The following is a 27,164-nucleotide window of genomic DNA, read 5'->3' as shown; positions in this document are numbered from 1 at the left end:
CATCTCTAGAAAGAGTTCATTGTTATTTTTCCCATTTTGCAGATGTGTGACTCAAACCATAGTCTATTAAATAAATTCCTATTGAATAGCAGAGCTAGGTTTCAAACTCAGAGTCTGTCTCTAGAGTTTTAACCCCTAATCTGGGCTTTGCAAGATGCTCAACGGATACAGGAGTAAAATGTTCCTGTGAAGCACTGTTGCTACTCTTGTGGGAAGAACAAGAGAAGGGGTCTCTGTAGCTTTAAAATTGGTGCTATGAAGCCACTTACATTTTGGGGAAATATTCTCAAACCTACACTTATTGTGTTAAAAAATAAACTGAGTTATCTGAAGATCTGTGAAATTTAGCATATATTCCAGAGTGACATGAGTTAATTTCATTTCCGTCACTGTGAGTGCTTCACAGGTATGTGGTGAATTGCTATGATCACTGTGGCTGTAACCCATTATCATAGCAGGAAATTACTGAATCTCACAACTGATATGAAATGCACTGCTGTCACTGCTATGCATTGATTTCTAAGTAGTTGGCCATTTGTAATAATTCTTTAAATGTCCATCTTAGCACACTTTTCAGTCTAGACAAGTTAAGACCATGCATGGAATTTTCCCCATTATTTTCAAGCAGTTACACTGAATTTTAAAATTATATTTTTATTGGGCAATTTTACATTGAATCTTTTTCCAAACGTTGAAAAAATGATAATTTCATTGTCCTATTCCCTAATATTTAAGGAAAATTTATTCTGTAAAAAGTAAAATCATTTGCAATATATATGAACAGGAAGAGTGAGAAAGAAAAAAAAAACTCTCTGAGAGTGTAAACAGTGTTTATTTTTCTAAGTTTTATGGAATAGATAAATGGTTTATTAAATAATTTTTAAAACCATATTGATCTCTTTGCTGAGATCATTTCAGATAATGGTATACTTTATGGTTAAAGTTTTTAAAATAACATTTTTGGAATTATAAGTCTCTCTTACATTCTAGATAAAAATATTTTACCATTTAAATCAAACCTCTATAGTGCAAATTATATTTTTCCTATCCTTCCTTTGATATTGATATTCTTCCTCACATAGGAAAAATAACTTTATATTAGCAGGTTTAATTGAAAACATTTGACAGTGGTATATTGCATGGTATATTTTACATTTGAGTGCACATAGTCTATTGCAAGTCAATTCCTCTGGCTAGATCATCACACTTTTAGTTGGTCTCTAAGCATTGTACATCATTTTATGTCAGTTCAGTGTTTTTTTTATTGCCACTTCACCATCCAATACGTTTTAAGGCACTTACTTTTCTTCATCTTCTAAAAATTTCCACCATCTATCCCAAAAATATTTATCATAAATTACTGATGTTTCTAGAAATTTATTTTACTTCTCTTAAAAAAAAATTACAAAGCTTACAATCATGGAATGGCTCTTATATTTACTTACTCATTAAGGCCACTCTCTGACACATAACTATTCAGACTATTAATTTTTATTATTTATTTATTTTTTCTTTATTTATTCTAGAGAGAGAGGAAGGGAGAGGGAGAGAGAGATGGAAACATCGATGAGAGAGAAGCCTATTGGTCACCTTCTGCATGCTCCCCACTGGGGATTTGGCCCTTATCCAGGGCATGTGCCTTGAGTGGGAATCAAACTGGCGACCTCATGGTGCATGGGTTGACCCTCAACCACTCAGCCAAACTGGCTGGGTGACTATTAAATTTTAAATGTAATGCCTTACACACCAAACGACACAATTCTGTGCATTGTTAGTTATATAAGTTTAACATCTTGCACATCATGTGGTATTTAATTATCATTATTCTCTATAGGGTACTTGGTTTTAGGTATAGGGTTAGGTGTTTGGGAGGAAAAGAGCAACCAAACCAATAACCATGTTGTGGAGAAAGAATAATGGATAAAGACATAAATAAATCACATAAAATAATAATAGATATAAACAATGGATATAACATAAATACAATATGTCTTTAAGAACAGGTAACCTGTCTATCTTCTTCATTACTCAGTTATTGATACAGAACTTCACTCAGTTATTTGATAAATTCAAATTGAATGTTTTTGAAAGGAGATATATATATATAGAATATGATGAGAACACTGTTTCCTAAGAGAAAAATTAAAGATACGCATTGATATTCATGCACCTAGGTACTTTTTTCTGCTCATACTTATAATTTTTCAGGCATTTTTCTGAAACATGATTTAATAGTCAAGGAATTATAATATGATGAGCATCTGTCACTCTCTGTACATGTAGATGTACCCTGTATACAGTCATAAGAAAAATGTATGTCTTTACTATCTTTTGAGAAATGTTCAGTGTACATTTATTCAACAAAGGTCATCATACGACTTATTTCTGGATCTTTGCAGTGGTCTTTCTGAAAGACTCTTTTTTAAGAGAGAGAACTAGCTCCCAGTCCAGAGTTAACCATGTACCTGTCTTCAGTAGTTTTTCACCGTAGCTGATGAAGTAAAGACATGTCAATTGATATTGCTCAAGTTGGCCTATACCTTTCTTTTCTAAGTAATTGGCCACATACTCACTGCTCAGTGACCTATTTTTAGGTATAGTGGAACCCAATTTATTAAGCAGGCGTGTCCTTACACATTTGTTTTGCTCACACTCTTCTCCCTATATATGCCCTGTAGGAGCGCTGGCATTACTACTCCTCCATTTCTTTTTCCTGTTCCTTCCCCAGGACTTCTCTTCCAGTGCTAATCCCCCCTCTCTCCCAATTTCTTTTAGAAGCACAGATAGAGAGCATTTCGTCATTTGCCTTGTCTGACACTTAACACCTCTCCCTCCAGCATCAACACTTCTGCATAACAAAAAGCACACTTTAACTTTTGGCTACCCATGGTTTCTAACCTAGGCTTCTCTGTAGAAATATTTAAGAAATGCATATGGAATTGAATAAAACTGCTATCATAAAAGCCTCTTTAAAAATCATAAATCACCAGAGAAGATCACAGTGGGAAACTATCAGATTATAGCAAACACAAAATAGCAGCATGTCTGAAAGCGGTTGCCTCGGGTGCATGCCAGGAGCGATGTGATTGAAGGTAACCCTCCCGCACACACTGTTTACATCTTTCTGCAACGCACACGGTTTGCATTTGCCACCAGATGCGAACTAGAACACTGTGATTAGATGTACTTTGTTTGTCATAATCACATCTTACAGTTCTTTGTGGGAGGTAGAAGATGAGGTTATTCAGGTGAGCGTCCACAAAAGGCATATCTGGGTTTGGGCAAATCTGGAATCCAAACACAGGCGGGATGAGAACTCAGCAAATGGCTGTTCTACAGAGACAGGGCAGGGCTATCTAGACACTTGAGACAGTTTCTGAGGAGATTCGGAAATTCTGAAAACTGATATTGAAGTATGCTGTCAGGTCAGGTAGAGAATGGAAATGGAAAATCCAGTTAAGGGACATATAACCTTGGTTCTCAACCTTAAGGGTACATTAGAATCACTTAGGTAGTTAAAAAACAAATCATTATTTTGGATACGAACCCATCCCATGAAGCAGTATTTTATTTTATTTATTTATTTATTTTTCCTCTGATTATCTTTTATTTCATTTTTTTAATTGTTGAAAGTATTACAGATGTCCCTCTTTTTCCCCCGCTAATGCCCTCCTTCCTGCTCCCACCCCCTTCCTGCTTTCCCCAACCTAATGTCTGTGTCCATTGGTTGTACGTATATGCTTATAAGTTCTTGGTTTATCTCTTCCCACCTCCCACCCCTCCCCATCCCTCTGAGATTTGTCAGTCTGTTCCCTACTTCCATGTTTCTGGATCTATTTTTTCCATCAGCTTATTTTGTTCATTATGTTCCACAAATAAGTGAGATCATGTATTACTTGTCTTTCTCTGACTGGCTTATTTCACTTAGCATAATACTCTTCAGGTCTCTCTATGTCATCTCAAAGGGTAATAGATCTTTCTTACAGCTGCATAGTATTCCATTTTGTAAAGCAGTATTTTAGGAGACCTTGCTTTCTAATGTTTATATAAGGACCACTGAGGTAAGGGCATTAGATGGACTGTGGTAAGTAGTATGGAACATTTGTACATGGGTACAGAGATGGGGCAACAGCCCTGACATCTCAGGACAGTACCACTGAGCTCCATCTGGGAGGGAAATAGCTAAAATTAACCCCTTGGAATGGTGAAGCCAAGGCTCCTCTAGTTCATGTCTCAATCTATGGGTGTAAGGAACTGAGAATACAGATGGAAGCATCTGTGGGCACAAGGTGCTGGGTAAAGACAGGGAAGTCAAGGTAGGGGCTTATAAGCGACCTAAGGATCTCCATACCCTCAAGCCTTCTGGAGACATTAGCTTATGCCCAAAATGTATTGCAGGTTCTCCCTCTTAAAAGAAATGCAAAGATTTTACTCCTTTTTTTCCAATATAAAATGTATCCAAGAGAGTAATATCAACAAGTAAAAATTCTTAATTACTATAATTGAGGTTTATCAGAATAATACTTATTAGGTTAAATGCTGATAAATTATTAACAATATGTTTTTCAAAAAAATACATGCTTGCATCAATGATATAGGACTGTGCTATCTAGAAAATATAAGTTAAGAGTCTCCTACACTATGTTTTGATGATGGGAATTTTCACTGTTATTATGCTGCTGGGAATAGATTTCAGAATGAACTTGCTAGGGAGAGGAGGTCTGGATACAGCTGGTTTCCAGTTATACAATCTGGAAAAAGAAAAACAAAAAACAAACAAACAAAAAAAAAACCCAGGGCACTGAGTTCTGTCTGACTCCTGTGGTCTAATAAATGTTTGGAGTAAGAATCTGAAAGCCAGGCTAAATATCAGAATTGTTGATTTGGGAGAATTGAGATTTAGAAAGAATTTGGGTTCCTCCTAGTTCTATATCCTTTTCTGCTGAAAACAACATTACTGCTGGGCACCTCTCACAGAGATTTTCTCTAAGAATTAGGGAAATCACTGGAAAAGTCCTTCGAGCCACCCAATGCTGTATGCCACCTGTTTCCATTTCCCAAGTCTGACCTGGGACAATGACTATGGCAATATAGTGTCTCTAAAAATTTATAAACATTGCATGTTAGTTCTTGTAAATATGGGCATTCATTAAAATTATAAAGTGTAAGCTTTACAACAGCAGCTTAATGAATGATTTTTGCTTAGCTGTTGCTGTTGCGAAAATGCTCATTTAGTGATTTTGCCTTTTCTGTCTTCAGTCCTCTGCAAATGTTCGAGTCAGTGACTTGTTTTTGTAAGTGGTCTGAGATGGCAAGCACCATCACTTACAGGCAATTTGGTCTTCATTACAAATTAATGAAGTGATAATTTCTCCTTGCAACCTTTTACTTGCACACCATTGTGGTGCTGTTTGCATTATCTTCTTGAAATGTATACCTCTGCATTCAAGGACTTGCGATAGCTTGCCAAACTAACACCGAGGGGAAAAATGTAAACTAGAGTGAGAGCTCCATAAATAAAATCATATTTTACATCAAGTTACGCGAATCACTCTATAATCTCTTCTCCATTTCATGTCTCTTCTTCATACATAGCAGAAGAAATTTGCAATGAATTCATCAGCTGAAGTACAAACTCGTATTTATTCCAATAGGAAATCTTAACATATATTTTTTTTAAGTCAATTGGTTTATTTTTAAATAATAATGTCCATGTTCAAACTTTCTTTAAAATGTCTGCAGAAAACATTCATTCTATGGAGTTTTTGTTATCTCTGTCCTTTATAAGCCATTGGAGAACCCAATGTAATGATAACATAACAGTGACTTTTTAACAGCAGAGTTTTGGAGAACTCCAACTGTGTTCTCTCTCTCTCTCTCTCTCTCTCTCTCTCTCTCTCTCTCTCTTTCTTTCTCCTCACCTGAGTATATGCTTATTGATTTTAGAGAGGGGGAAGGGAGGAAGAGAAAGAAACATCAGTGTGAGAGAGAACACTGATTGGTTGCCTTCCATACCAGGGATAGAACACACAACCCAGGTATGTACCCTGACCAGAAATTGGCCCTGCACCCTTCCCTATATAAAATGACATTCCAACGGAGCCACACAGGCTAGGGCTTTTTTAAATTTTTCTGATATTAAATTTATACATTATTTTTTATACACATTTCTTCTTAAGTTTCATAGAGTGGATGGTTGAAAACAGTACCTTGCTGATTATTATAAGCACAGTGTGACTATTTTCTTTGCTTATATTAAGATATAAATGTGTTAGGTCAAAGGTTTTCTAAAATAGTCCAAATGTGTTTCTTTGCTGGACCTTGGGTGTAACAATAAGTCAAGTGAATTTTGCCTTCAGGAAATTAATTCCTTTTTCATATTCTAGATCCTGAATGATGGAGGTTATTAAAAGAAGTGCTTTTTACTTATTTGCTCTTGTTTTGTTTTTAGGTTTGTAGTAGAGCTAGAGAGAATAAGGCATTTTTAAACTGCAAAGGTGGTGGTCCACAAATTGGTTTTGATAATTCAAACATCTTAATTTAAATAATTTATTGGTTTTCTAATGAGGTCAAAGGCCAAATAAATGTCATATTTCTTTTCTTGTGGTTATTGTTAATGGAATAAATTAACATTCTATTTTATTTTGTGACTAGAAATTATGGATTGAAATTTCTATATGTTTTTAATTAATATATATAGAAAAAAATGTCAATAGACTTCAAATGCCATTGACTTCATTTAAAAGTATGTAAAACTTACCATTCCCTCAATGGAGAAAAATTTAGAATACATTATTAAAAGGGTTCACAAGGATTGTGTTTATTTATTTACTTAATTACAATATATTATCTAATAAGAATTTTGTATGTGTTGCTTCTTTGAATGGTTTCTACATGTATTATAAGAAAAAATAATTTTTATGTATCTTCCAAAAGGTGAAGTTTTATGTTGTGTACTGTGAAGAATATGAAGAGGTCTAAAATTTGGCAAAGGCATTGAAGCAACACTAAACTTACCTTAACATTTATTATCAGATTCATATGGTGTTTAGTAAGAGTTAAATAATACAGACAGTTTCGTAAGAATGAGAGGGGTATAGAAGGCATCAAGGAGAAAATAGCACAGGCCAGTTGGGGTTATACCATAAACAACAACAACACAACAATCAAATCTTTTGAAAACAGTAAGAGTTCTCATTGACAAGAACATAGTATGTGCGTAGTGGAACATAATTCACTAACCTCAGTTCAAACTTCTAGAAAAATATAAATGTGCATTAGAGCCAGATTTTGGAAAAACACAAATGCCAAATAGAAGAGATATTGCATAGGTAGTGGGGAGCCACGCAAGACTTTGAATCCCGGAATGACGTGGTAAAGATGTACTTTTCTGGCAGCTGTAGGCAGAACTGTTATAATCACAGAACTGTAACATAGTCTATCTGATGCTACCGTAAAAGCGTCTCAAAACCTGTTCTAAGGATTGGATCTGAGAAGCAGGGTTTCACTGCTCTGAAAAGTCTTGGAATGTTTTAACTGTTTTTATAATAAAAACATTTGTATTAAGGTAACCCCAACTTCTAACACAGCAATAACCCAAGTAGCCATTTATTTCTTTTTTGTGTAAAATTTAATGTAGGTAAAAGATATGAAGAATTGAAATGTTTAGTACACTTATGTCTTTTGTTCTAAGTGCATAACTTTTCTTCTTTTTTTATTTTGGGGCAGAAAGAAGACATGTTCATATTTTTACTTCAAATTTTCTTTCATAGTCCACCAACACATATTCTTTGAAATGATTATGTTAAAAATGTTGCCCTGACTGGTGAGGCTCAGTTGGTGGGGCAATGTCCCATGCACTGAAAGGTTGCCGGTTTGATTCCTGGTCAGGGCACATACTCAGGTTGTGCGATTGAATCCAGTAGGGGAGGAGCAGGAGGCAGCTGATCGATGTTTCACTCTCACATTCATGTTTATCTCTCTGTCTCTCTCCCTTCCTGTGGGGGGATGGAGGGTGTGGGGGGTGGAGGTGGAAGAAGGTATAGAGAAGATAACTGGTAATGGAAAAAAAGAAAAAATAATTTTAAAAAATCAATAAAATATATTTTAAAAATGTCATACATGAAGATATATGGCAATAACATCATTTAGATTCACTTTGCTTTGCCATATATTGATTTTGCCAAAATGTGGCCCAAATTAGGAGAAGATTAATAAAGATGAATTTAGGCAGTCATATTTTTCATTCTTTTAAGTAACAAACAAAAGCAATCCAAAAATATACAACAAAACTGTTTTTATAGTGTTGTTGAAGATGCCTGAGTTGAGGTTTTGATCTTGGAATATTTTATTAGGTCAAATTAAATGCTAAGCAACTTTTTTTCCTGAATGTCCACAAATAGCAATTCAATTCACGTGTTCCTTAAAATTATAGATTATTTTGTGTCATTGAATTCAGAGAACCTTGCAAATAAAGGACGAGAATGTCATGGCATTGCTCTACATCATGATCTTTAATGAGTAACACTCAAGTTTCAGCTTATTTATTTTGTATTTTCTGTGACACCATCCATCTTATTTATTATTCATTCATTAATTAGCTCTTCTTTTTTGTCCTTTGATTCTTCAGTGGGAAGAGATCAGTGGTGTTGATGAACATTACACACCCATCAGGACTTACCAGGTATGTAATGTAATGGAACATAGTCAAAATAATTGGCTGAGGACCAACTGGGTCCCCAGGAACTCAGCGCAGAAGATCTACGTGGAGCTCAAGTTCACTCTACGGGACTGTAATAGCATCCCGTTCGTTTTGGGAACATGCAAGGAGACTTTCAACCTGTACTACATGGAGTCCGATGATGATCATGGGGTCAAGTTCCGAGAGCATCAGTTTACAAAGATCGACACCATTGCAGCTGATGAAAGTTTCACTCAGATGGATCTTGGGGACCGTATTCTTAAACTCAACACTGAAGTTAGAGAAGTAGGTCCTGTCAACAAAAAGGGATTTTATTTGGCTTTTCAAGATGTTGGAGCTTGTGTTGCCTTGGTGTCTGTGAGAGTATACTTCAAAAAGTGCCCATTTATAGTGAAGAATCTGGCTATGTTTCCAGACACAGTGCCCATGGATTCCCAGTCCCTAGTGGAGGTGAGGGGTTCTTGTGTTAACAATTCCAAGGAGGATGATCCTCCCAGGATGTACTGCAGTACAGAAGGCGAGTGGCTGGTGCCCATCGGCAAGTGCTCATGCAACGCTGGCTACGAAGAAGGAGGTTTTATGTGCCAAGGTAAGGCTTCTCTGTTTTCCGTAGAGCGGCACTTCTCCACTGCGACTTTGTCGTGGAGTAATTGAAAGAAATGAATTGAGCCTGAACTCACTTGGCAGCAATACAGGCTTTAAACTGAACAGTGTCTATTTATAGACTAAATTTATCCCACTTGACGTGTGGATTCATAGTTTATTTTAGCAATATTAACATGTTTGAGTATGTGGTGCTGGCGTATGCCCCACTAGAGGTGTTACTTATGCTATTTCTAAAGTTTTCCCTGCTCTTTAATGACTACAGTAGTATAACTATAAAGAAGAATTTTTTCTGTCATTTTATGTTGAGAGAAGAAACATCATTTGCACTCAGGTAATCTAATTCTAACAGAATTAGACAGTGTATTGACTAGGTTTGTGCTCTTCTGTCTCATAGCAGAATGCACTGCATTGTTATACAATATAGTCTTTTCTTATACATTAACATTTTAAATACATAAATGCACAGGAAAATTTAAGTACCTACTCTGTAGAATCTAGTCTGTTTTAACACCTTTGTTTGCTATTACAATCTGCCAAAGGAATTGAGTTTGGAATTCTGCTTAGGGCCATTCAGTAAATCTCAAGTCCACGGGGAAGAAATTGATATACTTTATACATAAATTCACCTTTCTAACATTCTGAACAGAATATAGCATTTTACTTTTGACTAGACATAGTTCGTAGAAAAAAACTTTTTAATGAGAACAAATAGTACTCTCTAGCCTCATATTTCTCTGTATTATTTAGATCCTTGGCAAGCATCATTAGAATACTGTTACTAAGTATAGTTTTGGAAGTTCTAAAATTGAAACGACATACTGACTACTACTTGCTTATATACGTGAGTGGAGAGAAATCTCAATGGCCTCATTATCCACTTGGAATTGTATTTTATCACCATGGTATTATTTGCAATCTATGATATTTGTGATATTAATTTTAAATAAAATGATTAGGGCCCAGCTCAAGAGGAATACAAAAATTTTCTATCTCTCTAATTTGATCCCTACGGAATCAGTTTCTGACACACCAGGAGAGGTATGACGTGTTCCCATTTTAATAATATGTATCAATTTAAGCAGAGCTATCTCATAAAATATTCCATTCAGCAAGAAACATAATAATTAGATGTTTGAATTTTAAATAATTTTTCTATAGTTTTTTATATCTTATTCAAAGTTATAAGAAATGGAAAAATCAGTATCTGTGAGGCCAACAGAATCACATAAAGTGCTAATAGAAGTAAATAAAGCATTCAGATTATTAGCTCTTTGCATACGCTGACTTGAGGACAAACTTTAGAAGACTTTTTTAAAAGAGGAACATGAAATTGTATTCAGAACATTCACAACAAATTCAGAATTGCTGCTAGTTTTCTAACCTCACCTTAATTTGTTGAACCACTTTTTAAAAGTAACTGCCATGCTATTCAGTGATCCTCCATGTCAAATTACACCCAGAGAACACAATTACGTCCATTTTACATTGTGCACTTTATTATGTTGAAAGACAACTCTGATATTAAAATGCTATATTATTACAGATTTTCTAGCATTTAAAAATACTAGTTTCCGAGTAAGAGATATATATGCATAAATACAAAAAATTCTTAGAAAATATCTTGAACATAAACCAACAACAATAATTTTCATAGAATTAGAGATGGGGTGTGAAAGGGGATGTTATTGGAATTTAAAAAGGGATGATTTTTTTAGTCATGCGATTTGAAGGTGGAGCATATTCTTATGGTTATTTCTTGACATTTGCTGATGTCAGTGCATTTTGGCTTCTCTTTTCATAATCAACAAACACATCTTGTGTGTTAAGGTTTTTAGACAATGTGTCAAAGTATTCTACTATGTTCTGAATTACTGGACGTATCTAGTATAAACCAATTTGATTTGAACAAATACTAGTTTTAATAAGTCAGTGTAGTAGATATTTTACTATGTCTTGAAAATCCAATACCCACGAATTAATTCTACAGCCTTGAATCTATAACAGTGCCGGCCAGTTGGCTTGAGGCTTGTAATTGTGCTGTTATTGTCAGTTGGTGGTGTTGGGGTTTGTTATAGTTTCCTTTCTTAAGTTTAAATTTTATGGTTGGTTTTTAATAAGCTTACATGCTGGTCAGAATAGCTTTCTGTGATACCCACAAATCAGTGGGTTTGATTATAAATACTTTAATTCAGGCACAAAGAGAAATGGTAATACTTCAAAAAGGTAAAAATAAAAAGATAGCTAAATAAACATGCATTTCATTAGTACAGTTTTATTTTGTTTGGTTTTTATTTACAAAAATATCATGTCACACCTTTGAAAAGTAATCATAGACTTTCAATTGCCCAAAACAGGAGAAAATGAGACTCCTTCACATCATTTTAACAAATGTTTAATGAGAATCTACTTCAGTCCAAGCACTGCAGTGAGAATTCTAAGGTTTTTAAACATTTGGGAAGCACTTATGGGATGCCAGATACTGTGTACACTTGTTAATATTTATGAGTTATTTCATTTTTTCTTTAAAATAACCTGTTGATACATACTATTATTATCTCTATTCAAAAAAAGTGAGAACAAAACTTTGATAGTGTAAAAGTCTTGCCTTAAATTCCTTAATGAGTGAGTGTGAGAGCTGAATCTGAACTCAGACAGACTGATTCCAAAGACTGTAGCCATAACCTCAACCCACGAGCTTCCCTATGACTCAGTCCAGTGGTGACAGAGACAGGGAAATCCGCAAAGACACAAATTCCACTGGAGTTAGTGTTTCATATACTGAATAATGAGTAAGGCCACAGAGAGCTGGCATAAAGTAAGTAAGAATCTGTTAATACAGCTTTATCTTTTTCAGTTTATTTTTTCCAAATTCTTTTGTTTTTAGAATTGCTAGGCAAAATGTCATATTGTGGGAAGATTAGGTTTCGCCTAATTTAATAAAATCTGGAAATGTGGGTTGTCGTGCACCTTAGATATGTCCACCAAATTGAATTCAATAAATGTTTTTTGACCATCTATTAATACAAATTAATAATGTGCCAGACACAGGGGAAACATAGATGAATAAGTCATTGTATCTACCTTCTAGGAGCTCACAATCTAGTATGAAAGACAGATACATAAGTGAATAATTTTAGTGCAAGACAGACCAATAAATCATCTACCAGAGGTACAGAGGTGCTTTGGAAATGAAGGAAAAGAAAAGATTAATTTTGTATTACTCAAAATTAATAATGAAAATTGTTCATTAATAATGAGAAGCTTTTGCATGGAGAGTTTTACACTCTTTACTGTTGTATTTATAAACTTTTGGGGTAAAATGAAAGAACTAACTCAGCTTACATATTTCAGAAGTTGAGGTTTATAATTTGTTTATTGAATCATTATCTCAAAATATGGAAAATTCCCTTTAGATTTCTGTGTTTGCTCCTCAGGGAGGCCTTATAGGTTTACATTTCATAACTAAGTTATTTTCTGACTTTAATAATGAAATATTCAGAATAATCTATTTTACTCTAAATGGATTTGGGGCAGTTACTAAATGATAAAAATGTGATCAATCTCTCTTTTATAAAAAAATATATTGATAAAAATATTTTGTGTGAAAAAAACTCATCCATTACTTTCAGAACTATAAGTGAAACCAAAATTGTCTTTGTAAAGGAGCAGAATTCTAACCATGACATTATTTACTCTCATATATAATGCAAATTTCACAACAGCCCACTTTTTTTTTCTAAAATGAGTATAAGTAAAATCATATGGTATTTGTTTTTCTCTGGTTGGCTTATTTCACTTAACATAATACTCTCCAGGTTCATCTATTCTGCCAAAAAAGGTAAGATTTCCTTCTTTTTTATGGCTGAGTAGTACTCCATTGTGTAAATGTACCACAGCATTTTAATCCACTCATCCATCGATTGGCACTTAGCCTGCTTTCAAATCTTGGCTATTGCAAATAATACTGAAATCAGCATAGGGGTACATATATTCTTTTGAATTAGTATTTCAGGCTTCCTCAGATATATTCTCAGAAGTATAATTGTTGACTCACAAGGCAGTCCACTTTGGGGGAACCTCCTTACTGCTTCCCACAGTGCTTGCACCAGTCTGCATTCCCACCAACAGTGCACAAGAGTTTGCTTTTCTCCACATCCTTGCCAGCATTTGTTTGTTGATTTATTGATGATAGCCATTCTGACAGGTGTGAGGTCAATCTAATGAACAAAATAAACAAACCAACAAAATAGATATAGACTCATAGATACAGAAAACTACAGACTGACAGTTGTTAGAGGGAAGGGGGTTGGGGAGTTGGGTGAAAAATGTAAACGGATTAAACAAAAAAAAAACCTCATAGATACAGACAAAAGTATGGTGATTATAAGAGGAAAAAGGAGGGTGGGGGAAGTAGAAGAGGGTAAAGGGGGAATTAATGCTGATGGAAGAAATCTTAACTTTGGATTATGAATACATAGCACAATATGCAGATGATGTATTATAGACTGTACATTTGAACCTATACAATTTTATTAAACAATGTCACCCCAATAAATTAAATTTAAAAATTAAATGAGAAAAAGTAGATAAAAATATCCATTAATCATTTATTTAGTTATTAAACATTTATTGAGCCTCTAATATGTGTTAAATCCTATTAGACATTAGAAAAATGAAGATGAACATTGTCACTGCTACATTAGTTTGGTTGATAGTTCAAAAATGTGAGCGTGTGTGTGTGTGAGGAGTTGGGTGTGTGTGGGGGGGTGTGAGTGAATGAGTGTCTTAAAAGGTAAAATGGTTTGGTTTCTGCCTCCAACAGAACATAGATTTTTAACTGAATTACTAAATAGAGCGAAGTTAATAATAGTTTAAACTTAAGAGAAGGTATTAGTATTGATGAGGAAGAAGATATTGATAAGGGAGGAAAAAGTGATGAGAAATTAGCATTTTCTGCAATAGATGTTTTATGTTGCTGGCCTCTTTTCTTTGTTTTCTAAGAAATATGAGAAAGTAAGAGTAGAAAATCGTGCAGCTTTCTTTCTCAAGCACTGGCTGGGGACGAAAACTAGAGAGCGATAGGAGGAATATTGGTAAAGTATCACTGAGGAGTGTGTGCCAAACAAACTTGAAAAACAGGAAAAGGCAGCTCCAGGAATGTAGAAAGTACTTATTATGATAAATTTTGTAAAATAGAAATGCACAGAAAAACAACTACACAAACTTAAACATATAATGTAAAGATTATAGTAAAAAAAGAAATCATGCATCCGACTTGGTTTAAAAGTGCGAGAAGCACTTTCTTTAATATATAATTTTAAAATATGACTTTTGACTAAAAAAGTCATTTCTCACTTTAATGATAGAGTAAGAAATTGTGGTGTTTCTTAATTTACTGTGTGTGTGGCTCAAACCTCATTTGGGTCATGTTTCTGGGATCTGGGCAGACTTTCTGGATGTTGAGAATATAGTCAAATTGTAGGGTGAGTTGTTTTTATAAGATGTCAACCAACCTCCTTTTAAAAAAGATAACATAAAAAATTAAAATTATAAACCTAAATCATCTGCTATTTGTTTTCAATCATTGACTATCTTGATTTAGGTGATTTATTTTATTTGGGAAATCCTTCATATTTCTTACATCCCAGCATAAATAACTCTTTCCACTTAAAAATTGGAGGTGCAGAGAAATTTTACATTAATTTCAAGGGAACTTCATGGTCATTATTGTATTTTTTATCCTGGCTAATTAATTATGTTATCTGCTTTGATTCAGCTTGAAGAGAAGAAATGAGAAAGCTAATGGCTTTTTATATGGTCAACTAATTACATGTGAGGCAGATACCAGGAGGTTACTATAAATATTCCTGCTCCTACAAACTTTGTTTAGACTTAATGTACCAAATACCTTATTAATGTCACTGAAGAATCTGTTGCTCTGTGTTTTATCTCTGTGCATTCAACGTGGAATGCTAACTTTCTTCCTTGTTCTTGTACATTAGCAGCTTTATAGAAAAGTGTGTTTGATGTGATGTATCAGACATCGAGACTTTTTTGAGGATTATTCATAATTATGTTTGTTTCACCTAGGACTTAACAATACCAACTCTTATTCTCCACTTACATCTCTGACAGTTCAGAAACTGTCTTAAAGAAGCTGTCAAGGTTTCACTAACAGACAGATTTAGAGATTCTGCTTGCTCCAACAGAAGAGCTGGAGAAAATTAAACATCTCAGTAGAAGTTTCTTAGCACCTACTGAGTCTACGTGCACCTTCTAGAACTGCAAGGTGTTCATAGGTTTTAGTGAATTCAGAAGCAGTTCTCTCCAGTTCCTTGAGAAGAGGAACCACATCTTGTCTTTTTGTAGGAACAATTAAGTTCTCAATTAGATAATTACCGAGTGAATAAATACTGGACAATTTCTATGCCAACCATGCAATTCTTATGATGTAAGTTCTGGAGAGAACATACTTTATATGATTTATCTTTGAATTCACAAGACCTTTCAGAAAGCCTTGCACATAAAGATGTTCATGTTTGTCATTTGAAATGAATGCATTAGACTGTTAGATACATGCAGTTGCAACAAGATTACATTTATCTGAACTATCATTACAGTAATGAATAGACAAAGGAAAATAACAATGTATTATATACCTGAAGGAATGCTTTTTCTTTTATTAATTTATGATGAATATTATTTTTTCTGACTTGCAAAAATTAATTACCTCTAGCTTCATACCCATAAGAAGAAGAAAATCTGTTGGTGAGGATGCTGAAATTTGTCCCTTAATTTTACACACTTAGTTCTTACTGTATGGATTCATCTTTTAATGCTTGCGCTGAAATGATCAGGTTTCTTACCTTGCATTACAAAAATTTTATTTGTTTTTCTTGAATTTAAAATGATAGCCCTCCATTCCTACTTTGCCTTTACTGGTTATACACCCATGACTTTTCAAACAAATCAATTTATTCGAATAAAAATATACCACTTAAATGTAATGAACTAAATAACTTTCAAATGAATTAAACAGGTACATTAGGAGGGCTTTATAATAGCTATAAAACCTTTGATTTACACAAGTTTCTATGTCTTCTCACCAATTTATATAAGTTATGGCAGCATTAAAACAGTACAGGAAACTTCCTTAAATTTGTCCTCAAATTTCAGTTTTTATTTAATTGTTCTGCGTAGCAAAACTCGCTTGTTGCTGGTAAGTGTCTCAATGCTTGGGCTCAAGAGTTCCGGGAATGCTGCTGATCCGTTGACGGCTACCGAGTCTGAACCTCAGCTTTCTCATCCACAATATTTACCCTTTAGAATTGCCAACAAATGTGTTTCTTAACCCATTGCAGAGTATCTAGCACTAGATAAAAGGTATTCTATCTACCTTTTATTTTTTTGTCAGTCATCAGCATTGTTGGAATATATTTTCTCCCTAGTTTTAATCTGTGTTAAAACACTTAGATATGACAAACTCACCCTTTTAATAGTCTGTTTCCTACCTTAAACCTTAGACTTTGAAGATAGCTTAAGGGAGAGAAAATGTCTTATAATAAATTTATACAACTATATATTCATTATTCCATTACTGGTTGTCTACCTTCTTTCAAACAGGATTTTTCCTCCCAAGGAGACTTCATTTTCAGTTTAATTAAACCTCTAGTCTATTCAATCATAGGTGATAGTTCCTCTATTTTCTTATTGTTAGTTTCTTTTTCTTCTTCTTCTAAATAACTCTTGATTTTTCCCATGTGGTATATGCCTAAGTTGCTTATTGTTTCCTGCATAGGTCTTCCCATTGGTTTTTCAAAAGCAGCCTTGAATTTATAGATGAACACTCTTGCTATATACCCAGAAGGATATTCAGATTTTAACAGATTTAAGAAAATATAGTTGAGGAAACAAGCAAACAACAGTAGCAAAATAAAATAAAAATGCTTCATTTCAAAAACATCGAATCTTGAATTATTTCACACTGTGTTCTGTTCTAATATTCACTGTATAAAAGACTAGATTAGATAGCTGGAGAGGACATACTAACAGTGTTCTTACCTTGTGAAAATTATGTGAGTTAAAAATAAGTCATCAAGTAGTTAAATTATGTGTCCAGCCATTTTACTTGACTCTGCATAGTACTAACTATATCTGTTTGATTTGTTTCAGGTATTTATTATGTATACTTAAGAGCCACCCAAATAGTAAAAGAGGCAGCAGAGGAAACAATATTAATTGTATGAAGTAAATGCCAAATGTGCGTATGTGATATTACTGGAAGCTTTCAATCAAATTATGTCGATGCACTATCTAAACAGTAATTAAGTAAAACCTTGTTTCAAGTATGCAAAAGAGAGAAAAAATAAGGGAGTGTATTTTGTTTGTGACTTGTTTAAGTATGTAGTTTACCTTTGGGTCTGTATAAAAATAAACAGTATAAATTTGAACCATGGATTTGCATGTTTAAGATACAAGGAAGAAATGTGAATTCTTTGTTCTGTATATACTACAAATCAGATTATTTTGAGCAGTCAGAGACAATTTAATTGCAAACATATTTAGGAGAGATATGCCTGTCCTTAAATTTAAGGCGTAGAACAAATTCCTACCTAACCATTTAAATACCTCGTAATGAATAAGAATAAGTTAAATGATCAGCAATGAACCACCATAAAAGACCTTAAAAATTACAGGCAGTTTTATCAATGTTAGTTATATTCTAGCACAGAATTACAGCTAAATAAGAATTACAGTGTTTTAGTAAAATAGTATTCTTGTACTTTGCATAGGTTAATTTAGTTACATAATCTTATTAATTTTCTTGTTCAAAGAGGGGGAAAATAACAGTAAGACTTCCTCTTTAAGTAGGTATTTTACTACTCGTTATCATAATCTGGGAAACCATTTCAGAGGTCAGTACTAAGGTATTTTCCTAAGGTTCTAACTCATTTCACAGTCCTTATCAAATAGCTGCAGTGGGTCTGCTTTTGAGATACCAAGTTCTTTTTACTGCCTCACTATGTTGTGTGAACTTTCAGACTTTGCCTTGTTTGATCCAAATAACAAATAATTTGTCCATTGAATAGTTTATTTATTTAAAGTCTTTCTGTGGCAAAATATAGATTAAGCTCCCAAGGACAGTATTCAATGAGCTAGTTTAAAACATGGAAAAAAATATTTCCAATTGCAGAAAGAAAAATAGCTCAGGTTTCACATGAAAGAAGTTGTTTTGTCATTGCAATCCAGCCTAATTTTCAAAGGTAGACCAGAACAGTGCTTCGTACACCACTAAGTGTCTATAAGTGCAAACTCATCTGAAAAGCGATTAGAATTTTCCAAGAAAAAGCCTTATTTCTTAATGAGAGAGGGGATATTGGTTATTTTGAATATGTAAATGTTACAGTGACTTTGGCATTTTAATAAGTAACACTTTGTCTTGAAGCTCATGGATCTACCATCATAAACCAAGCCTAGTAAGACTCTGCAGAAAGTCTTGAAATTTAATTTCAATTTTTATTTCTTTATCTTAGGCTACTTTGGGGCTTATGTAGACAGTCTTCTTTGGTTCTGTTTTGCTGCATGCCATTTCATTAAATAATTTAATAATGTTTTTTAATCCTCACCCAAGGATATTTTTTCATTGACTTTTTTTTTAGAGATAGTGGAAGGGTGGGAGAGAGAGAGAGAGAGAGAGGAGAGAGACAGACATCTATCGGTTGCTTCTTGCACTGGCCCGGACTGTGCTCAGGATCAAAGCCAGGTATGTGTCCCTGAGCTAGAATCAGCCCACAACCCTTTAGTGAGTGAGCTGAAGCTCTAAGCACTGAGCACACCAGCCGAAGCTAAATAAAATTGTTAAAGCTTATATATTATATAATCCATGGCTTTTATAAAAAATATTATTCATCTTTGATTTTTAAAACTAAGGCTTTTCTTTCTTGCTATTAAGATATTGTCAAAGCATCTGTATTTTAAAATTTAGAGATCACAATGTTATTTTTCAGATTGTATATAACTATTCTAAAAAGAGATGACTGGTATTTTATTAAATTTTTCAATTATTTGTTTCACAGTTTTTAGTTGACATTTCCCAGAGGGGGAGAAATCAAACTCCATGCAAAATTCACCTGAGAACCAGATCTTTTCCTCCCTCTTGCGATTCTTAGGTTCTGTGATCAGCATTGATGATAGCTTCACAGTGGTCGCTTAGCCAGTGCAGCTTCGTCGAACACTTCCCACCTTCGTGCCTGTGATCTCCCCCACTGAGGCCTGCATTCGGAGTTTTGACAATCCCTTATTAGTTCCAGAGTTGGACTTATGAGAGCTAATAAGGGTTTACATTACAACTCTGACAGCTGGCACTGAACTGTAATAGAGAGCAATTGTAGAGAGAAGGGTACGTTTTGATAATATTTGATGAAAGTGCTCTTAAAACAAGAGTCATTTGGAAAGAATCAGTCTCGAAAGACTGTACTTTCTGCTGCGGTCGCTTCTCAGCGTCCAGGCTGAGCACAAACACCCTGTTGGCCTATGATGCCTCTTTCAGGGGCCAGGATCCATGACAGAAAAAATATATGTTCATACACTTTGGTTCTTTTGCAACTGACTGTTGTGATGGTCCTCTGAGATGTGCAGCTGTTGATTGTCCTTCAGACACAGCATCACAATGTGAATTTTAATCACAGATTTTTTTCTGTGAAGGTAGCCAGGGATCCCGAGGGTGACTACAGACCATGAAGTCATAACCCTCATATAATCAGCCACAGACTTAAAAATATATATATATAAATAAATAAATAAGAAGTAAGAATGACTTCTAATAGCAGAAGACCTGGATGTAAATATTCCTGAATTCTTCGCTCAGTGATCAGTTCCAATCCCGCAAAGGTTAAACGTGGATGCTGTAATTGGGAACAGCTGCTGCCTTTTGATATGAAGACTCACTTTCAACAGGAAAAGACAGCGTATGTGCTGTGGGATGAAGGAATCCCATTCTTGAATTAATGCATAAAGAATATGTAAAGTTCTGTGAAACTCAGAAACAAATCTGTGTAATTGGTTGGAAAGGAACGTTTTTGCTTCCCTGTATTTCAGATATTTGGATCTTTTTGCTGTCCATGGAGTGCTGCTGTATTGAAGATGGAATATTTTAAACTATCAATCAGCATGTGTGAAAGTTTTATGGCTACAGAATCAGCCGGGGAGAGGAGAGTACCTTTCTTGCTCTCAGGCATCTTAAATTCTAAAGGTGATATGACCTGAGTTCATGTTAAATGGAAGCGAGCACAACATTTATAAGGAAAACATGCTGCTAAGGTGTCTTGATTGTGAAGTTTTCCATCTCTCTGAGTTAGATGCTCCATCACTGTTCATTGTTGTCAACAAACTTTTATTGAGGGCCTACTATACCAAGTGTCCACTGGCAGCGTGGCCCCGAATGAGAGAAAAATCCCCTGCCCTCAAGGAACTCAGTCTTAGTGGAAATATCAAGAAATCAAATGCTAATGCAAATGCTTTCCGTGTACTGCGCATAGAATTTTAAAGCCCAGAGCAATGTTCTCAACCTCGGCAAAACTGCCCCAAGGGTTATTTGGCAGAGTCTGAAGACATTTAGGCTGTGGCTGCTGAGGGAAGGGGCTGCTGCTGGCATCCGTGTTTAGAAGCTAGAGCTGTTGCTGGATATCCTACAGTGCACAGTCAGACATGTCAATACTGTCCACGTGGAGAGGCCCTGCTCCAGAATCTTCCCTTCTTTCATTTTTTTATAGAAACATCAATGAGAAAGAAACATTGAGCAGTTGCATCCTGCATGCCCACTACTGGGGATTGAGCCTGAAACCCGGACATGTGCCCTGACCTGGAATCGAACCAGCAACCTCCTGGTGCATGGGATGATGCTTAACCAACTGACCCACACTGGCTAAGCACCCCTTCTTTAAAAACTTTTTTTATTGATTAATTTGAGAGACAGAGACAGAGAAGGGGGAAACACTGATTTATTGTTTCACTTATTTATGCATTCATTAGTTGATTCTTATATGTGTCCTGACTGGGGATTGAACCTGCAACCGTGGTGTATAAGGATGGCGCTCTAACCAGCTTACCTACCCAGCCAGGGCCTTAGAATCAATTACCCCTTCTTTTATAGAGATATAAATTAAGCCTAAAATGGTCAAATTACACATTAGTGGAGCCTAAACAGGAACCCTGGCTCAAGCATCTCATGCGTATACCTGAGGACTCATTCTCTCAGGGATTTCCCTAGACATGTATATGGCTTTTGAAGGCATGTGAAGTCTACCAACTATTTAGATCATTAGGAGCAACATGAATGCTACAACTACCACCACAACAACACAACTACACCCCTAAGAGTCCTCTGCGAGAAAAAGTGAAGATTCAAGAATATCGACCTGAAGGTGGATATTTTAAAAGAGGGAGAGAATATTACTTGCAAAGACCTGGACAAAGTGATTGGCATTTGGTGGCTTGAAGGTAGTAGTGCAAGCACAGAGGATGTGGAGAGGGTGATAAAAGAGACATCAAGGAGGAAACACTTGGAGAGTGCGGGTGTTTCCTTGTGCAAAGGTCTTGAACAGCTGCTCTGGGGTGCGTCCACTTTTAGGTTCCTCTGAAGTGCAGACATGAAATCAAATCTGACATCTGACTCTGTATTTTCTCTGTAATGTGATACTAATGCAAAAATGACAGGTAGATGTGGTTATGTTACACGACATATTGTATTAATAGTCTTTGTATAAAAAGTGCCCGTGCTTCTTGTGCTAGGACTATTTCTCCTTTGAAAATTAGAGCAGCACCTCAGCATCAGCTGTTTCTTTTAAAAATAGCCATTTCTGTCCTCTGACATGTAACTGAGCCTGGCAGTTCACTTAATCCTCCCAACGACCAGGGAGGAAGGTGCCGTCATGTCCCCATTTCCCATGAGAGGAAAGGAGAGGTTGAGAGCATTTGGACGTTGTCTGAGGTCACAGTTAGGAAGTCCTGAAGCTGGAATTCGAATACACAGCACTTGTGTGACCAGAGCTCACCCAGCCTCCCTAGTGCAGAGGGCCAGGGACATAAGGAACCTGACTCCCACCAGCCTGAGTTTTTAGAAATAGCCCATGCAGCTCAGGGCTGTAGTTACTCTCAAGATGGTTTTGAGGATGTTCCTTGATACTTTCTACCACGTCCTCTCTCTGAGCTGCATCACAGATATTTACCTCTGGTCCAGTGGAAGGAGTGGTTGTGTTTCTTTTGAGGTATTATCCTTTATTTTTATTTTATTTTTTTTTACTTTCTGTAATTGATTCACATTATGGTCCTGGTGCTTGTTTGCATTCCCTATGAGAGTGCACAGAATTATGTCTTTCTACATGCAACAAGCAGGTATGCCCTTGTAACACACCTTTCTGATACTGAACTCACAATTTTTCCATTTATATTCCTTTTGTGCTCTATTATTCACCTTAAAAAGTATTTTGTTGTAAGTTATTCCATCATAAATTGTGGGTATCCTGTCTCAAGTATGGTAAGACATAAATACATTTGAAATGCCATTTATTGATTACCTAGTGTGTACCCTGTGATTAACGTAGCACTTCACCCTCAATAAAACCCTTACCAGGTAAATATTAGTAGCCATATTTTACCAGGGCAGGGCTGAGAGAATTTACTAATTTGCCCCGTTCCACAATGCCAGGTGTAAATTCAAGTCTGTCTAATTTTGAAATTCAGTTCTTCTATAATCTACTAAGTTAATATTTTTCATGTCATGTTGCTTTTGCAAGCCATATGTGAACATGTTCACGTTCTTGCTGCCAGTGGGGTGGCTGGGGAATTTGGGTATTGGTGTTGAGATAAAAAGATGGACAGTAGTTGTTTAAAAAGGCAAGAACTTCACATTCATTTATATAACACTTTCCTCTTTGTTCAGTACAGATTTGTATAAAACTCTAACACAAAGATGCTTTAACGGGGGATCTCTGGACTTTATTTTCTGGCCATGTGGAACTGAGTCACGCCTCTAATTACCTTTACTTCTCTTTCCATTGCTCCTGCTGTTGCTGGGGACATGATTGATAGGAGATGTGGCAAGGAGGGAACCGGGGCTCAGAAAGACACTTGCGATGTGCCCAGTGTGTACACTTGCACAATATGCTTCGTTATTAGCTTGACGGATCTCCAAGTGGCAGATTGGGAATGCAGTTTGGAGATGGCTGACATATCTGTTCCACATATTGGATTTTTTAAAAGCTTGTAAACACTGCTCTGTATAAAAATGTATAAACATATGTAAATATACATGCTTGTATGCACGTACATTTATAAATGGGTATACATGTGTATGTATATAAACCTATGTAACATGCATATATATATAATATGTGCATATATTTATGCCTATTACATATTTTTCTTAGTGTATATACACATTTAATTAGTGTACTATGTATACTTATAAATACACTTACGATCTTTATTTTTAAATTTCTGATCTGATTTTTATGATTTCCTCCTTCTACTTATTTTGGGTTTTGTTTGCTTCTCTTTCTCTAGTTTTTTAGGTGTAAATTTAGATTGATTTTTTTGGGTGAAAAGGAGAAGAGGAATATAGTCAATAATATGATAAATTTATACAATGACAGATGATTAATTAGTGGTGTGATCACACTGTAAAGTATAAAAATGTCGAATCACTATATTTTACAACTAAAACTCATAGCCAATATAAGGTTGTATACCAACTATAAAAAACCTATATTTCTTAAAACAAATTAAGAAGAGTGAAGTATGGAATAAAATATCAGACAACTTTAGATGGTGTTGGGCTGCGGCATGCATTCTTATATTTCTTTGCTGCTTTTAAAATGAAGCTGCAGCCCTGGCCGGTTTGGCTCAGCGGTTAGAGTGTCAGCCTGCGGTCCAGAGAGACCCGAGTTCGGTTCCTGCTAAGTGCGCGTACCTCAGTTGCAGTTTGTCCCCGGGCCTGGTTGGTCGTGTGGGTGGCAGCCACTCGATGTGTCCCTTTCACATCGATGTTTCTCTCTCTCTCTCTTCCTCTGTCTCCCTCCCACTCTATCTGAACAAAAAATGGAAAAATATCCTCGGGTGAGGATAAAAAATAAATAAATAAATAAAATGAAGGTGCAATGTATGCATAACCAATGGACATGGACAAGAAAGCTGGGGGTGGGATGGGGAGGGAGGGGGAAGAGGGTGTCAATGAGGGAAAAAGGAGAAACATCTGTAACAAAATAAATAAATAAATAAATAAATAAATAAATAAATAAATAAATAAACAAACAAACAAACAAATAAAATGAAACCGCATCCAAAGTAAGTTAATGAATATAATATGTATAACTTTTAAAATTTGGAGGGATACCATATACTAATAAATCTTTACACTCTTTTAGGTAAATACATGTGGCTTAAAATGTACTTAATTCCTAAGTTACTCATCAGGTTGTTTTAGATGAGAATCATTTATGAAACTATTTTACCTTCAAAAATGTTATTGCTGTAACAGATTACAATTTTTTGTGTTACTGTCAAAAATTTCTTAGCCTTTTAAGCCTTCCAGCATATAAAGGCTTGTATAAAGCAACTATTTCCTTAATATAATAAAACCCCTGTTACAGTGTTGTTGTTCATGAACAACAGTAATTAGCTAGGGCTTTTGCAGTTTAGAGGTGTTGTTTTCGTGACAACATACACTATGCTTTATATCCAAACCTGTGTAATGATGGTGGGCGGGATGATGGTGTTCTATACTGCCTCTTTGGAGAGCTACTGGGAAAAGGAAGCTAAAAATAAAAGCAGCCTATATCTTTCATAAGGCTGATGGTTGCTCTTATTAATGATGAAAAGGAAATGAGAAAATGCATTGGCTTGCTTTTTATTAAGCACAGTAGGTAAAGCAGATGAACATTTGAAAGCTCATTCAGCTGCCATAAAGAAATTTAAACATTGTTCATATTGGCTGACAGCCAAGCTCATGCTGCAAACTCCAGACAAGGGTCAGCCTTGCAGAGGAATTGTCAGCTCTGTGTGCAGAGGATCATTTCTGGACATTCTTGTCCAGTGATAAACCTGAGCTGTGCCCACCGGAGTTGGTGAGAGCACATTTGTTTGACATGACTTAATGTACGTCCACCTTCACCGCAAAGATCCAATAAGATTCCTTAGCATGAACTGATGATGTCACTTGATTTTATACATTTGGATCTACTTTATATAATTTTATTATAATATCTTTCATTTAGGAGTAGGTTTGGTGCTGTATGTCTTGCCCTAGAATATTATTTAAGAGTTAGAATTAGGAGAGAACTATAAAACAAGGTACTAAATAATGAGTACTAAATTGTTTTTTAAGCAAATAAAAAGCAAGTTTTCTTGTTGGGACAGATTGTGGTCTTCCTAAGATTAGCAGCTTTCCCCACCTTTATAAGTCTTTTTGGGATCCAGTTCAAAGTCTGTACATACGAGATGCATCTTTTGTGTGACTATTGACAGTTTATTTATTTATCAATTTTTTTCTTTATTAACAAGATGTACTATGTCAATATATAACAGGTGAAGCAACAGGAAAATGTGGGTAACTTTCTCAAATGTAGGCATACCTGGTAGAGAGAAAACTACTTAAACTGAAGGAGTTGCTATACCCTCACTTTTTATTATTTTGAAAATTATAGCATCTCTCCTTCCTACAGAGACATTTGTCCATAAAAAAACTATTTAAAATTAAATTTCATAAACTAGAGACAAAAATCTAAATGTTTAGCTGATCAAATTACTGGTTGTCAGGAAAATTAAATTATTGAGACCTACAGTGGGGCAGATGAATTAGAATAGTTAATTAATAATAAAATTATAAAACAAATTCTACTATATTAGTTAACACATAGTTTGCTTTACACAAGTTCATCTTTTATATTTTCTAACTTCTGTTTAAAAAATCTACAAAGAGTAACAGAAAAGTAATTGCCTTAATTTCTGAAGAAAGAAAAAAGTTGGAAATAGTCATTACTCTATAGTAAAGCTACAGATACCCTCAGAATGCCCATATTCTAAACAGTGTTTAAATGTTGAAGAAATAGACAGGGGAAAAAGTTGCTTAATTTTTCATATATAAATAAAAAGGTCTTTTGTGATTTGCTAAATTACTTTCCCAGTTTAAAGCAAAAGCAAAAAAAAAAAAAAAAATTAGATTTGAAAATCAAGATATTCCTTAAGAAAAATATAAATTGAAGACGAAAAAGCATTTGGAAATTGTCAAATTATCTATGGCTAAAATTATACATCTTGGGATATCTATTTTAAGATGTAAGGATTTGAAGGGTTCTAACTTAGTAATTACATTTTATTTGTTATTGTTCATTTTCTGGCCAGGCCATTTATGTGACATAATTATGTGTTGTTGCTTAGATGATTGTAATAATAAGGAAAAAAATGCCTTTGTAATCTAGTACATTCTATGTCTAAGAAACTCAGCGAATATATTGTATGAATCTCAGAGGACACTCTATACATCCTCTGAAGGGTTTTGGCATTTTCACTACAATTTTCTAAAAGTACACTGGGTTTGAAAGTAGACTAGGTGGAACCATTACATTTTCTACCAATTGTAAGATTTTACACATCTCAATTATTCATATATTTCTATATTTCTCTTAGCTTAATAGTTATCATGTTCTTTCAACTGATGCTAGTTTATAAAATTAGTTCATAATAGCCTAGACTCTAAAGATGATGCATTTTTCCCCCCAAAAAAACTTTACAGAAAACACCTTTGCTAATTGTTAAGCTAGGAATCCAGGGTGGCAACTATGTGTCCTAGATATGCCATATT

General features: G+C 35.0%; 1 protein-coding gene across 3 annotated transcripts in view; it reads left to right on the top strand.

The window, feature by feature from the left end:
* Window positions 1–27,164, top strand: part of EPHA3 (EPH receptor A3) — a 347,739-nt gene that overhangs the window by 86,172 nt on the left and 234,403 nt on the right. For 2 of the 3 annotated variants that reach the window (XM_036242607.1, XM_036242608.1), the window contains exon 3: window positions 8,630–9,290. In XM_036242607.1, the coding sequence (XP_036098500.1) occupies window positions 8,630–9,290 (661 nt within the window). Of the gene's footprint in view, window positions 1–8,629; window positions 9,291–27,164 lie in introns of those variants that run through there. The other variant, XM_036242610.1, reaches the window with a different exon arrangement.

This window comes from Molossus molossus, unplaced genomic scaffold (assembly GCF_014108415.1).
Source record: "Molossus molossus isolate mMolMol1 unplaced genomic scaffold, mMolMol1.p scaffold_m16_p_5, whole genome shotgun sequence".
Classification (NCBI taxonomy): domain Eukaryota; kingdom Metazoa; phylum Chordata; class Mammalia; order Chiroptera; family Molossidae; genus Molossus; species Molossus molossus.
The sequence above is the reverse complement of the archived record's forward strand: the minus strand, read 5'-3'. Positions and strand labels throughout refer to the sequence as shown.